Source organism: Dromiciops gliroides, chromosome 2, assembly GCF_019393635.1.
Source record: "Dromiciops gliroides isolate mDroGli1 chromosome 2, mDroGli1.pri, whole genome shotgun sequence".
Taxonomy (NCBI): Eukaryota; Metazoa; Chordata; class Mammalia; order Microbiotheria; family Microbiotheriidae; genus Dromiciops; species Dromiciops gliroides.
Genome location: NC_057862.1, coordinates 152,735,378 through 152,750,741, shown reverse-complemented (window position 1 = coordinate 152,750,741; position 15,364 = coordinate 152,735,378). Strand labels below are relative to the sequence as shown.

The 15,364-nt window shown below is 42.9% G+C and overlaps 1 protein-coding gene across 1 annotated transcript in view; it reads left to right on the top strand.

Annotated features, from left to right (window-relative positions):
• ITGA11 (integrin subunit alpha 11) overlaps window positions 1-15,364 on the top strand; it is a 156,531-nt gene that overhangs the window by 116,364 nt on the left and 24,803 nt on the right. The window contains exons 15-20 of the mRNA XM_043980465.1: window positions 1,414-1,544; window positions 2,815-2,981; window positions 5,227-5,369; window positions 7,917-8,027; window positions 11,373-11,458; window positions 12,511-12,718. Coding sequence (XP_043836400.1) covers window positions 1,414-1,544; window positions 2,815-2,981; window positions 5,227-5,369; window positions 7,917-8,027; window positions 11,373-11,458; window positions 12,511-12,718 — 846 coding nt within the window. The remainder of the gene's footprint in view (window positions 1-1,413; window positions 1,545-2,814; window positions 2,982-5,226; window positions 5,370-7,916; window positions 8,028-11,372; window positions 11,459-12,510; window positions 12,719-15,364) is intronic.

The window sequence follows — 15,364 nt, the reverse complement described above, 5'->3', positions numbered from 1 at the left end:
TGACTAGCTCTCTAGGGAAGGGGGTGATAAGGATTTATTTGGAAAACAAATAAAACATAAGTTATCCATTTTTTAAAAATCTATTTTTAAAAAAAGAAAGAAAGAAAAGTATCCTGAGCCCTAGGATGGGAAGAAGTTGTTATGACTTCCAAAAGGGATGCACCCGGGGGCAGCTAGGTGGCACAGTGGATAAAGCACCAGCTCTGGATTCAGGAGGACCTGAGTTCAAATTCGGCCTCAGACACTTGACACTTACTAGAGCTGTGTGACCCTAGGCAAGTCACTTAACCCCCATTGCCCTGCAAAAACAAAAAAGGGATGCACCCAAGGGACTACATAGTAAATATTCCAAATGTCACAGGCTCATTAGGCTTCAGATACTCAGCCAAGGGTTGCCTTTATAGACAAAAAATCACTCAATTTTGTCCTAGCCACAACTGACCAGTCAAAATTCTGAAGCAGACAAATTTTGCATTCATTTCCCCCTTTAGTACCCTTCTTTCTAATTCTACAATACCTTACCAGATGCTCAGTATCCCCATGCTTTGTCCTGTGCCCACTATGGACTCCTGAGTAGTACCTTTCCTTACCCTTTTCTCTATATAAAAAATGACCTGTGTTCCATCTCCCCAGAATTATATTCTTTGCTGGTGACAAGCTAATCTGAGAAGCTAATTCATGTTAATGAGGACAAGAGATCATTTGTTTCCCTAACTAGGCAATAAATTATCATTTTAACAAAGGATACCTTCTAAAAACACTGCCTCATCTCAGGAGTTCTTAATCTTTTTTGTGTAGTGGTTCTCTTTGGCAGCATTGTAAAACTATGGACTGCTTCTTAGAAAAATGTTTTTAAATGCATAAAATAAAATACATAAGATTATAAAGGAAACTGATTGTCTCGAAATACAGATGTAGGGGCAGCTAGGTGGCTAGTGGATAGAGCACCCGCCCTGGATTCAGGAGGACCTGAGTTCAAATCCAGCCTCAGACACTTAACACTTACTACGGTGTGACCCTGGGCAAGTCACTTAACCCCAATTGCCTCACCAACCCCCCCACCCAAAATAAAAGAAAAAAGAAATACAGATGTAATTTTTCCCATTCAAATTTACAGAACCCCTGAAATCAACGTTTGGACCCCTTGGGGCTTGGTGGACCTTAAGGTTAAGAGGCCCTACTTTAGCCTAAAAGAGTTCTATTAAAGGTGGAAATGTCCAGCACCCTCGGAAGCCTTGGAGAATGATATTGTTGAGCTGCAGAGGTAGGGGGAACCTTCCTGGTAACCTCAAATCACATCATATGGGCAGCTCCCTATTCCAACTATACCTAGGGATTACCCCAGTGCCAGCCCTCCCAATTTTCCTGCACCTGAAGGTGGATGAACCCAGCTTTCTCTTTCTCACCTTACAGAGAATTGCTTCCTCAGAACTCGCCCCAGGCCTCCAGTATTTTGGCTGCAGTGTCCACGGGCAGATGGACCTCAATGAAGATGGACTCGTTGACTTGGCAGTGGGATCCCTCGGTGGTGCTGTGATCTTATGGTGGGTCACTCCCACTTTTTTGAGGCTTCTGGCTTCATCTGAAGACTCTACAGGGCGTGGATGTCAGGGAGAGGGGTTTCACCTAGATTTCTAGAGAGCAGGGTACTAGCAGCTGACATTCATTCATTCATTAAAAAAAAAAAATATGTATTAAGTTCCACAGCATCTTGCATGTTGATATTTTCATTGATTGATATTATTATTAATGTGATCATTGGTGGTTTGTTAAAGTAAAGGAATGAACTGATAAGGAGAAGCTAGCACCTCCTCCATAGGATGTAAGCTCCCAGGGGGCTGGCATTCTTTTGTTTTGTTTCTTTATCTTTGTCTCCCTACTATCTAGTACAGTGCCTGCTCAGAGTAGGTCCTTAGTAAACATCTGATGCATTGAAAAAAATTATTATTGGTTATATTAATGTCAATTAATTAAAATTATTAATATACAAGATGCTATGCCAAGTTCTGAAGAAGACATCAAGATTTTAAAATGTATATTCCCTGTTCTCACGGGATTTATAATCTGGTAGGAAAAAGAAATGTACAGAAAAAAAATGAATATAGGAAACTAATGATCTTGTACCCTTGAAGTACCTTCAAATGTAATAGGTACGGGGGCAGCTAGGTGGCGCAGTGGATAAAGCACCAGCCCTGGATTCAGGAAGACCTGAGTTCAAATCCGGCCTCAGACACTTGACACTTACTAGCTGTATGACCCTGAGCAAGTCACTTAACCCTCATTGCCTTAAAAACAAACAAACAAAATATAATAGGCACAAGTCTTCTTCATGCATAGTAAGCAGTTTGTCAGCACCCCCTTTTACACACACACACACACACACACACACACACACACACACACACACATCTATAGGCAATACAGTGAACTAGAAAGAGTTTGGGTCTTAAAATTAGATAGCCCGAACTTGAATCAGACTTCTGCTGGTCACTTGAATGACCTTGAAAAAGTTACTTAATCTCTCTGGGCCTCAGTTTCCTCATCAATAAAATGAGAGAGTTGGATTACATGACCTCTGAAGATCCTTCTAGCTCTATCATCATATGACCTCAAAATCTCCAGGTAGATCATGGAAAACTGGTTGTCACCACTGTGAAGTTAGTTCTGGAGAAACACCTAAACCTCAATATAATTTCTCTTCTCTCCTAAGTCTGTCTCTTCTTTCCCACTTGATGCCCCTTAACCATGACCAGAGCAGCCCCACAGACTTACCAAGTGGGCCATAGCTCTCTCTTCCCCACTCCTTCTCTCCAGGTCCCGGAGTGTGGTCCAGATCAATGCCAGCATCCACTTTGAGCCATCCAAGATCAACATCTTCCACAAGGACTGCAAGCGGAATGGCAAGGATGCCACCTGCATGGTGGCCTTCCTCTGCTTCCTGCCCATCTTCCTGTCCCCTCATTTCCAAACTGCAACTGTAGGTGAGCAGCTCTCTCCTCCTTCACTTTCTCCCCTTCCTCCTCAGTCCCCCATTTCCCTTCTATTTCTATTGAAAAATTATGGTGTGTTCTGTTTAAATGTGTTAGTGCTTACACCCTCCCACAGACTTTCCCCCCTGATTCCGAGCCCCTTCAGAAACCAGTGGTTTTCGCACTTCCTAGCAGGAGAGGTCCAGAATTACCGAACAGTCATTGGGCAGGTGATGGACAAAGAGCTAAAGATCACATGGGGTGAAGAGATCAGGTCAGGTCAGGATTGGAAGATGAGGGATCCACGGAGAACAGGCTAAAGTCAGAAAGTTGGTAGTTCTCAGGGTTTTAGGAAACAGGAGATTTGTGAAAAAGGGAAAGAGCTGTCAGGCTTCTGTGGTCAAGGTAAACGAGCTAGGTGAATGGGGCCCCTGAATCTAAGATGTCAAGCAATTGAAGACAGTGGTGGTAATAATAACAATAAGGATATGGTGCCTACTATGTGCTAGACACTTTGCTAAGTGTTTTACAATTACTATCTCATTTGATCCTCACAACATCCCTGGAAGTGGGTATTATTATTTTTTAAGGTAATAAACATTTTTATTTATAATTTTGAGTTTCAATTTTTATCCCTCCTTCCCTCCCTCCCCTCCCTCCTCCCTGAGGTAGTAAGCAATCAGATATGGGTTATACATGTGCAATTATGTAAAACATTACCATATTCATCATTTTGTAAAAGAAAAAAATGAAAGAAAGTGAAAAATAGCATGCTTCAGTCTGTGTTCCATCAATATCAGTTCTTTCTTTGGAGGTGAATAGTATGTTTCATCAATAGTCCTTTGGGATTGTCTTGGATCATTGTATTGTTGAGAATAATAGTTAAGTCATTCACAGTTCTTCATCAAACAGTATTGCTGTCTCTGTGTACAATGTTCTCCTGGTTCTGCTCACTTCACTATACATCAGTTCATAAAAGTCTTTCCAGGCCTTTCTGAAATCATAGAAGTGGGTATTATTATTAACCCCATTTTATAGAAGAGGAAACTGAGGCAAATAGAGTTCAAGTGACTTGTCCAGGGTCACACAGCTAATAAGTGCCTGAGGATGGGTATGCACTGGGACCTTCCTGATTCCAAGCTCAGCACCTAAATATCAGAAAATATAAACTAGTGTGATTCTAATGGCAGAGATGAGAAGAAAAATAGCATTTGAGGTAAATGGAAGCTACTTTTTGCAAAGTTTTTTGGCTCAAACCTGCCTAGGGATCCCAGTATCTCAGATAAGCCCTAGATGAGCCAATTCATCAGGGTGAGTTAGGAAGGTCTGTGACCACTGAAGCCTGGAGTAACAACCAGTATTTGACCAAGTAGTGATTTAAAATACTACTTGATTTTTATAAGTTAGTAAATAAGGCCTCTATTTGTATCCAGGTGCTTACATTTTAAAAAAAATTTTAGGGAAAGCTAGGTGGCGCAGTGGATAGAGCACCGGCACTGGAATCAGGAAGACCTGAGTTCAAATCTGGCCTCAGACACTTAACACTTACTAGCTGTGTGACCCTGGGCAAGTCACTTAACCCCAATTGCCTCACTAAAAAAATAAATAAATTTTTAAAATTAAAAAATTTTGCTCTAAATTCTGTAGTAGCTTTTTAAATATAGTAACTAGTGAATAGTAATTGTTGATGCATAACTATTCTAACGAAGTCTCATTTTTTAAAAAAGGAAAAACATAATTGAGAAAGACGTCATAATCTTTGGTTCAGTTAAATGTTAAGACCATAAGGCCCATATCCTGGAACTGCTGGTGGTCACTGTTCCAAACTGGAGCTATAATGCATTTTTAAAAAAAGTTCTAAAGGGCTACTGTGACAACCTTCTTTCTTACAAGCTTCTTCCCTTTCATTCCTTCCTCTCTCCTCCTCCATCTCCCTTTTTTCTTTCCTGTTCTCCTCTTACCTTTTCTTCCTCTTCTTCCTCTCCATCTTTTCCTCTTTCTTCCTCCCATGCTCTCTCCCCAATTCGCCATCCTTCTTCCTTCCTTTTTTCCATCCTCAATCCCTTCCCATCTTTATGGGCACTCCCTATTCAAAACAGAGTGAGAGGGAAGTGTCAGTCATTCTCCAGTCAGTCTAAAAAGGTTTCACTGAGGAAGCAGAATTTTTCCAGAACTGTTTAAATGGTAAGAAACCATAGACCCGGTATCAGATGTGGTTCTGTCTTCTCACTACTCTGTGCATCCCCACTGTCTCCAGGCATCAAGTACAATGCCACCATTGATGAGCGGCGGTACACGCCACGAGCCCACCTGGACGAGAATGCAGACAAATACACACACAGGGCAGCTCTGCTCTCTGCTGGCCAAGAGCACTGTGACCGAATCAACTTCCACATTCTGGTGAGCCTGACGCTGGGGCTCGGGTCTGTTTGTTCCAAAGCACCTACCGTGGCTGATGTAGGGGTTGTGACCTGTCCTAGGAGCTATGGTAAGGTACCTTTCTTGAGGTGGGAAGCTCAGCCAGCATGCTAATGTAGGCAGCTCTAGCTTGTTCTGGAACACAGCTTCATAGGCATTAGTGCTGGAAGGGTCCTCTGAGATCATATAGCCCAGGGCTTCTTAATAATCTTTGTGTCCTGGACCGCTGGGACCCTTTCTCAGAATACTGTTTATAATGCATAAAATACAGGGTGGGCCAAAAGCCACCAAGAGGTTTCAATATTTAGTAACTCCTTTATATTTTGTTTTTAATTTATAATATCATAGCATCATATACTGCATTCATAGGAAAATATATATATATATATATATAGGAAATAAAGAATCATTTTCAAAAAGTTATTAAAACTTCAGACTGCTTCATGACTTTGGGCCCACCCTATACATAGGAATGCAAAGGAAAACAAATATATTGAAATACGGGGGCAGCTAGGTGATGCAGTGGATAAAGCACTGGCCCTGGATTCGGGAGGACCTGAGTTCAAATCCAGCCTCAGACACTTGACACTTACTAGCTAGGTGACCCTGGGCAAGTCACTTAACCCCTATTGCCCCGCAAAAGAAAAGAAAAGAAATACAGTTATTATGCAAGTGTGTGTGTATGTATGTGTGTTAAGAAGCTGGTAGCTCTCAGAGCTTCAGGAAACAGGAGGCTTGTGAAAAAAGGAAAGAACTATTGGGCCTCTGTGGTCAAAGTGAAAGGCCTCTGAATCTAAGAGATCAAGCAAATGAAGATAGTAGTGGTGGTGGCACTAGTAGTAGTAGTGGTGGTAGTAGTGGTAGTAGCAGTGGTGGTAGTGGTAGTGGCAGTGGTGGTAGTAGTGGTGGTAGTAGTGGTGGTGGTAGTAGTAGTGGTAGTAGTGGTGGTAGTAGTGGTAGTAGTGGTGGTAGTGGTGGTAGTAGTGGTGGTAGTAGTAGTAATATGCCTACTATGTGCTAGACACTTTGCTAAGTGCTTTACAATTACTATCTCATTTGGTCCTCACAACACCAACCTTTCCTTTCCTTACTGCCCCTTCTGTCCATGTTTCCTCTTATCACAGGTCTGATGCTATGTCTCTTCCCTGTTCAAATACATTCAAGTTTGCTCCCTATTACCTCTAACATAAAATGCAAACTTCCCATGCCAAGCCTGGAATTGAAAGTCCTCCAGGGTCTGGCTCCAACCTATTTTTCCAATCTTACATTTCCCTTCACACACAAACTAGGCTATCAGGTGCTCCCTGAACTTGGCATTCCATCTTCTACCTCCATGCCTTCTCACAACCTAGAATGCACTCCCTAATTATCTCTGCCTCTCTTAAGACAACTCAAGTGCCATTTTCTCTATAGATCCTTCCCTGGTGCCTCCTCCTTGTTACTGTTTTCTCCCTCCCCAAATTACCTTCTATTTACTTGTCTGTGTATTCTTTGTTGTTATTGTTTCAGTTGTGTCTGACTCTTTGTGACTCCATTTGGGGGGTTTTCTAGGCGAAAATACTGCAGTGATTTGCCATTTCCTGCTTTAGCTCATTTTACAGATGAGGAACTGAGGCAACAACCAGGGTTAAGTTACTTGCCCTGGGTCACACGGCTAATATGTGTCTGAAGCTGGATTTAAACTCTGATCTTCCAGTCTCCAGGCTGGCACAGAATATAAATTCTTTGAGGGCTGGGATGTTCTAAATCACAGATGTCAAACTCAGAGCGCCAGCTCAAAACTCCCAAGTGGGGTTAGAAACCAGATTAAAATGTAATTGGGAAATATTTTAGAAGATAAATAAAAATACAACACAGATAATGAAAATGTGTAGTTTTCTAAGTTAATTTGTGACCTGCATGGATCAGTTTCTATTTGAGTTTGACGCTACTCATCTAAATGATCTCCAAGATCCCCGATGGAATTGATGTTAATGATAAATCCCTGTCACAAACTCACTGGCAGTGGTAGTATTCCTATTGGTCACAGCCGCCAGATGTCTGGGGCTGTTTATGCTGGGTGTTCTTTTCTCCCAGGCAGCCCATAGGGAATCGAGAACTTTGCCATTCAAATATACAGCATCTGAGTAGCCTCTCACAATTCTTGTGCCCCTAAACTTCAGGGGAGTGTGCTGGAACCCAGAACCCAGCAGAGTCTGTCTGGCTTGATACAGGGGCTCAGCCTTATTCTGGCCATTCTCCTTCACATCGATACCCAATCCCCTTCTCTCTGTGCATACACAGACCTCTGGGCTTCTAATCTCTATTCGTTCTCTATCTCTGTTACTGTCTGTATGTGTGTCTCTCTTTGTCTATATCTGACTATTTCTGTCTGTCTTTCTCTCTCCTCCCCTCCTCTCTCTCCTCCCTATTCCTTCCTCTTACTGCTATAGTCCTTTCCCTCCCAGGCCTCTTTCAAAGTCACCTGGGCCTCAGTTGTCAGTGACCCAGATGTTGTCCTGTGCAGTGACCATTATACTTCCTCCACAGGACACAGCAGACTACGTGAAGCCAGTGACATTCTCAGTTGAGTTTGCCTTGGATGACCCTGACAATGGACCCATCCTGGATGATGGTTGGCCTACCACTCTCAGAGTCTCGGTAAGTCACAGCCAGCAGGGTGAGGGACTAGGACAACTGTTCCTTCTTCCTGCCCATTCAGCCAGTTTCCAGGAACAGAGCATTTGCAGTAGAGAGAATTAATACACTGAGGGCCACTCCATCATTTTCTTCCTCTCCAGAAACATTCCCCAAACAGTGTAGTCACACCATTCCACCTTCTCCCTTCCTCTAACCTACTCTGACCCTCTTGCAGCCTACCTGCAATCTGGTCTGGGAAGCAGATTCTTCTAAGTTCCTTGGGACAAAGGACCAGGTCTTCTTCAGCATCATCCATAGCATGGACAGAGCTAGGCACACATTAAGATCTCAAATCAACATAGGGGTTATAGGATGTTCCTTATTAAAGTAACCTTGGAGGTCATCTATTCCAGCCACTTCATTCTACAAATTAGGGAACTAAGGTCAGAGAACATAAGAGATTTGCCCAAGGTTACAGAAGGAATTAGTAGCTGAGCTGGGACTATACCCCAGGCATCCTGCTTACTGACTGATGAAATCCTCAAGACTTCAGCCCACATGTTTTCCCTAGCTTCCCAATGGGCAATGGTCACACTCCTTTACAAGTGTTCCCTATGATCCTTTTCTCCCATTCTCTGATTCTCAGGATACTTCTCCCCCTAAAGCCAGCTAGCCCAGATACCCTCAAGATACTGGGGCCCCCAAAACACTTTTCCCAGAGAGAACAGACATGAAGAAATATAGCCAGTGTGCAGTGGACAATACATCTTAGACAGTTTTTAAGCACCTATATCCCTCTACTGCAGGCAGGCAGCCAAGAAACACTTACATTGTGCTAGATACTATGATTTTTAAAAAGGGAAAGACAGTTCTTTCAAATGGGGGGAGACAAAATAAAAAAGGAGATGAGAAATAAGGGCATGGTGGTGAAGTCTGTCAGAAGCATAGATAGTCTAAAAAGGAATGAAGCATGGCTGACCTGGGCCTGTGGCGGGGAAGGGGGGACCTCAATAATGGAAGAAGGGGAGCAGCATGATAGAAGGAGGTTCCAAAATGAGAAGGTCCCAGATTCAGTGGGAGAAGGGGGCATCGTGGCAGAGGGAAGTTTCAGGATGAGAAGGCACCTGAGCCATAACGCTGAATTCAGGAGCATAGCCAGGAAGGAAATGAAGTGTGGGTCTACCCCCAAAATGGAAGCCCAGAAATAGTGATGTGTTGGTAAATGTTTAACAACTAGCTCTCGAGTAGGGAAAAAAAAGTGTAGCAGACAACATATTTTTGAAAATATGCATTATTCTAGAAAATCAACAAAACAATAAATCGACCCTGATTTGTAACATTTGCTGATTTCCAAGATGTAAACACTCACAGTGAGATTTTAACAATCGACTCTAGACAGTTCAGGCTGGCTCCAGCACACCCCTGCCTTAGGATGACGTTCCAGGGTAAGAAGACCCCAGGTATTGAGGTATGTTCCAGAGAAAGGACAGGTTAATTGAGGCAGGGTGGTCCAGAAGTCAGAAGCACAGTAGGGTGAGAAATAAAGGTCAATGAGCTTGACTGCAATTCCTAGCAAAATTCTAGAGCATGGTTTGGAGATGGTGACTAAGAAGAGAGGTGGTGGTCTGGAACCAGGCAAGACAAAAGTGAACACTCACCTATAAGAGGCCAGCCAGGGGGGGATGGGTAAAATTGGTACATTGGCCAAAAGAACAAAGCCTCGCAGAGAGGATGGGATTTTCACACAGGAAAAGAGGCTAAGATACATCTGCCAAGCAACCTGGTAGCTTTTGATAATCCATGTAGCAACACCTAATTAAGTAAATTACATAAATTCAATTTTATAAATTATAAATATGAATTGTCATTTATAATTTATAAAATATAATTGTAAATTATATAAATTCAATTTTCCAGATAACTGAAAATGTACCTCTTTATACACCAAAGTCTAGATGACAATCTGTCTAAAATCTATTATACATTTATATATTAACATATTATATGTTTTATTATCTTTTTATTTCATTTTTAAATCACATTTATTTGCAAATACAAACCTTCATTCTTCTTCCCAAAGTCATCTCTTCTAATAGAATTTTTTTTAAAGGACAGGTCACCAAAACTAGCCAACACATTAACCAAGTATAACAGTATATTCAGTCTTCCACACCCATAGCCCCTAACCCCTAAAAGAAGGGAGATGTATCTTCCCTTCCCTTCTTTGCAAAGCTTCTTAGTTATAATTACAGAGTACTCATTTTTATTTCTTTTAGTTGATGTTATTTCTACTTACATCCCTATAATCACTGGCTATATGTGTTTCCCTGGTTCTGCTTACTTCACTTTGTATCGATTCATTTAAGTGTCAACATTCTTTCCAAATCCATCATTCTTTTGGTCCTCTCAAACAAAATATTCTGAAAAGAATTTAACACTATCACAATAACTCAAGGTCATAATTAAAAACATCTGTTATCTTCAAGCACCATTATGTGGGACTATTTGCCCCTCTGCTAAGCAGTTCCAGACAGCTATACTTTGTGTCCTGATTTTAATAGTTTTTTTCTCTTCCCATCCTATCCAATATCAATTAGCATTGCTATTTCTATGGCTACCCTCTAGCAGCTCCCCCTCCCCTTCTGAGGTGCTGCCTCTATTCTTACTGTGGACTCAGCAATCAGATTTGTAAGCCTGGTTATAATTTTGTGTATATTAAGAGTAAAAAGGCTCTGAGTGAAGTCCTGAAAGGCTATTTCAGGAGAGATCTACATGTGTATTAATGGGAGTGCTCCCACCACCACCTCCAAAGCCCAGTGCACAAACTGTCACATCTCTTTGGTGTCTTAGGTTCTTCATTCTCAGCTATATTCCAAATAGTGGTAGTTGCACAGTAAGTGAATTCTAAATGTGAATGATTTAAAGTGAACGATTACTTTATTATTATGATTATTTTAGTATGAATGATTACTTAAAGTAAATTATTACTTTGTTGTTACTTTAATACTACCTGAGTACAGAGCAGAGAGGACTGAGCTGTATGGGCTCAAAATTTAGGTTTATTAAAAAGTTACGTCTTGAGTCATGTTTTGAAGGAGATAGGAAAGCCTCTTCAAGCAAAGGTCTGGGCAAAGGCATGAAGGTAGGAAAAAGCAGAGGGCACCTGGGAGACGAGCAGCAAATTAACGGAAAACATGGAAAGGGAATCAGTTGATTTTGAGAGAGAGAGAGACACTGAGAAAGAGTGAGTGTGTGTGTGTGTGTGTGTGTGTGTGTGTGTGTGTGTGTGTGTGTGTGTGTGTGTGTGTGAGTTTGGACTTGGTCTCAGGTCTTTCTGACTCATGTCATGCTCCTCCCCTGATTCAGGTACCCTTCTGGAATGGGTGCAACGAAGATGAACACTGTGTGCCTGACTTGGTCCTGGATGCCCAGAGCGACATTCCCACTGCCATGTGAGTACATCACCAGAGCAGGGTTTCCTGCTACCCTCACAATTTCCACCAGCAGCTTAGGGGACCTGTCTCTTCTTCCTGGTAGGTGGAGCTCTGTGTCCCTTAGATTTGACCTCATTCACCATCATCATCTTTCTCCTCTATCTATTCATTCTTTCTTTCATTCATACATTTCTTTTGTTCAACAAGTCATTGAATGTCTACCGTGTGCCCAGCCATAGGTCCATAGTTTTCTAGCTTAAAGGGATCTTAGAGATCAAGTCTAACCCATTTATTTTAGGGATAAGGAAATTGAGACTCAGAAAAGGGAATTAACTTGACCAGTCATATAGCTGGTAAGTATCTGAGACTGGCTGCACAGACAAAGCAGAATCTAACCAAAAAGGTGTAATGCCATACTGGCAAGAGGGACTGCTGGGAAATGTAGTTTTCCTAGTTGGATGGAGAGACAGAAAGCTTGTGAGAACTACAGAGGAGGGCACCATTTGCTTTATGGTTCTCATCTCTCACAGTCCTTCCAAATGGGAAAACTACACTTCCCAGAAGCCCTTTCGGAGAATATGGAGTCACAGGTAAATAATACTAAGGTGGTGTTTGTGTGCAGCACATGGTATGGCCACTAAATGCAAAGGAGCTCAAAGAAGGGAAAAATCACTGAAGACTGAAGTGACTAGAGAAGGCTTCATCAAGGAGGTGGCCATGAGCTGGACCTTGAATCGTGGGCTCTACCTCTTCTTTCTCCTCTACTTCTTCCTTCTCTCTCTCTTCCCTTAATCATGGAATTATGCCCAGTTCATGGCAGGGCAGGAAAAATGGAATACCTCCAACAGAGCTATGGGCCTCCTCCCACGACAACAATGACTAAAAGGGAGGAAGTACCGGTGTACCCTTCCACTAGGCAGGCTTACTAACTCCAAATCACCAAGGGCGACTCCCTCACAACCCTCCACCACCACTCATCCCTTCAGACCCTCCTCTGTCAGCCATCATGGCCCCCAGCCATCCACACTTCATCCTATCCCCAGCACCCTGATGTTCTGGTTTTCTTGCAGGGAGTATTGCAGGAGAGCCCTGAGGAGAACCCAGGCAGAGTGTTCTTCCTACACTAGGTCCTTTGATACGTCCATTTTCATCATAGAGAGCAGCCGGCGGCGTGTGGCAGTAGAGGCTACCCTGGAGAACAGGGGAGAGAATGCTTATAGCACAATTCTAAACATTTCATACTCAAGAAACCTGCAGTTTGCAAGCTTGATTCAGAAGGTAAGTCCTCGACCTCCCGCTGAAACCTGGGAGAACTACAGACGTCAAAAGAGTCAAGTGCCCACCCTGGGACAAGATTCAGGGTTTACAGGGCCCCACCCTCGCCCATAGGTATATAAGAATGTAAATAATAAGTAATAACAACATATCATTATGTACTATAATATATAATAGTATAATATATAGGGCTCAAGGATTGCAAAGCACTTTATCATCTCACTTTGCAATATCCAATATCATAGATATCTCATTAAAAGGCAACATGGAAAAAGAGCCAAGAGTCTGAACACCCCCTTGGAAGCCAGCTAGGCAGTGGTAAGCAGTGCAGATCACTGATATTCTCTTCAGGCCCTTAAAAAGGGCCCATAATGGCTTAGGCTCCCTCAGGTCTATACCTACCACTCTGGGGGAAGAACTGAGGGATTCCCCCCCCCAAAAAAAAAAAACCCTGTACCCAATAAAACAGCCACTATTCCACAGTCTCTCACCAACATGTAGTAGAATAAGACCTTAGAGCATGGGCCAGGCATTGCAGCCTGCCTTCTTTCTACTTCCTTAGTAGACCCCCAGTTTTTAGCCCCAGACCCTAAGGTACTCCTTGAATGGGGACTGGCCTCAGTGGCTACACTCAACCTACTGTGCCCTTTCTGGCATCCTAGTGCATCAGGGTGAAGTAAGGCTCTCCCTAGACAAGGCACCAACCATACAAGCTTGGCGACCTAGGAGGTAGTTGTGGGGGCAGGGGGGAGGGAGAGGCACTTAATGACCTCTCAGGTTCCCTGCCCACCTGAGGATTCTGGATTGTTTGAGGTTCTGGTATTAAGAGAGATTACCTTCCAATGCCCACCCCAGCCCCAACTTTCCTGGCTCCCATTCAAAACAGACTAAGTGTTTTTCCTGGGGTAAGAGCCCCCCATAAAGTTCTGTTTCTACAGCACAAAAGACCCTTAGAACTGAACAGGAATAAAGAGAAGTGAGGAATACATTACACAGACAGATCGGCCAGTGTATCCAGGCACAGAGCAGGCTGTTTGTAGGGGATGGGGTTTTCCTCAGCAGCCCATTTAAGGGATCAAATCTTGATTCCCATGCTGGGGCCCCAAGGGTAGGAAGGTCAAGGGGACTGAATTTCAGTTTAAGTGGGATTTTCACAGTTGAGTTATTATGTACCCAGGAATAAGGGGACTTCTAATGAAAAATTAGCCCCTTGGATATTTAATATTAGTCTGTACAGCATGTGTTCATGCTCGTGAACATGTTATACACATGTAAACACAAAATGCAGATGTGGATATAGGCAAGTATACAAACACTATGTAAAATGCTCTGTGTCATAAAGCACTGTATAAATGCAATCTATTATTATTATTGCATATACACACACATGCACACACATAGCCCTCATTAGAAAATAGCAAATTATCAGGGCAGGCCACACATCTGTGAGATACTCTATTTCTGTCCATGAGTCCATGAGCCAGAGGTCCTTCCCCAAATTGTCCCAGAGGCCATTATGCCATCGACATCAGTCCTGGGTACCTGGGTAAGGCAGAGAGCACCAACCAAATAGGTTGGAAACATCTAGAAGGTGGTTGCCTCCTCCAAACATCCAGTGAGTCAGTCAGTCCCTAGAATGGACGCCAGAGGGGTCATGGGGCCCAGTAAAGACAGCTGGATTTGGAGTCAATCTGGGTTTGAATCTCAGCTTTTCCACTTACTACCTGAGTGAATTTAGGCAAGTTCCTTAGCCTCTCTGGGTCTCGGTTTTCTAATCTATAAAATGGGGTTGGATTAGATGACCTCTAAGGTCCCTTCCAGTTCAGAGCCAATGAAGCACCCAGGGAAAAGGCACACGATTGCTGATTTAGAGTCTGAGGTCAGATTTGAACTCAGGTCCTCCTGAATCCAGGGCCGGTGCTTTATCTACTGTGTACCTAGCTGCCCCCATGATTGCTGATTTAGCAAGCAAGAGCTGAGCGTCGAAGCAATAAAAGGTGTGCACCATGTTGGGCAAATCCTTAATTTTTGTGACACAACTTTAACATTAGTCTGTATCATATGTGTTTACACCCACATATGTATTTCCACACGTGCCAACAAACCTGCACCTTTTTTCTCTGGTCCTCTCTTTTTTTTTTTTTGCGGGGCAATGGGGGCTAAGTGACTTGCCCAGGGTCACACAGCTAATAAGTGTCAAGTGTCTGAGGCCGGATTTGAACTCAGGTACTCCTGAATCCAGGGCCGGTGCTTTATCCACTGCACCACCTAGCCGCCCCCTCTCTGGTCCTCTCTTGCCTCCTACCAGTGATTTTTAATCCAGTTTTGTTATTGCTGGCATCCTTGTTCTGGGTGTCCCTCTGGCTTGGCTCGTCTTCTTCAACTCCCAGGATGTTGTTGGGGTTTTTTAAATAATGGTTTATTTTTATTTTTCAAGTAATAAGATTTGTTTATGAATCCATCCCTCTTGCTGCCCCTCCTTCACACTGAACCAAAAAAAAAAAAATTTAAACCTGAAAAACAAATCCCTCAATACATATCTATATAGTCTGGCAAAGCAAATTCCCACATTAGCCACATCCAGGACCATATGTCTCTTTCTGCATTTTAAGTTCATCACTTCTCTGTCCAGAGGTGAAAGGCATCTTT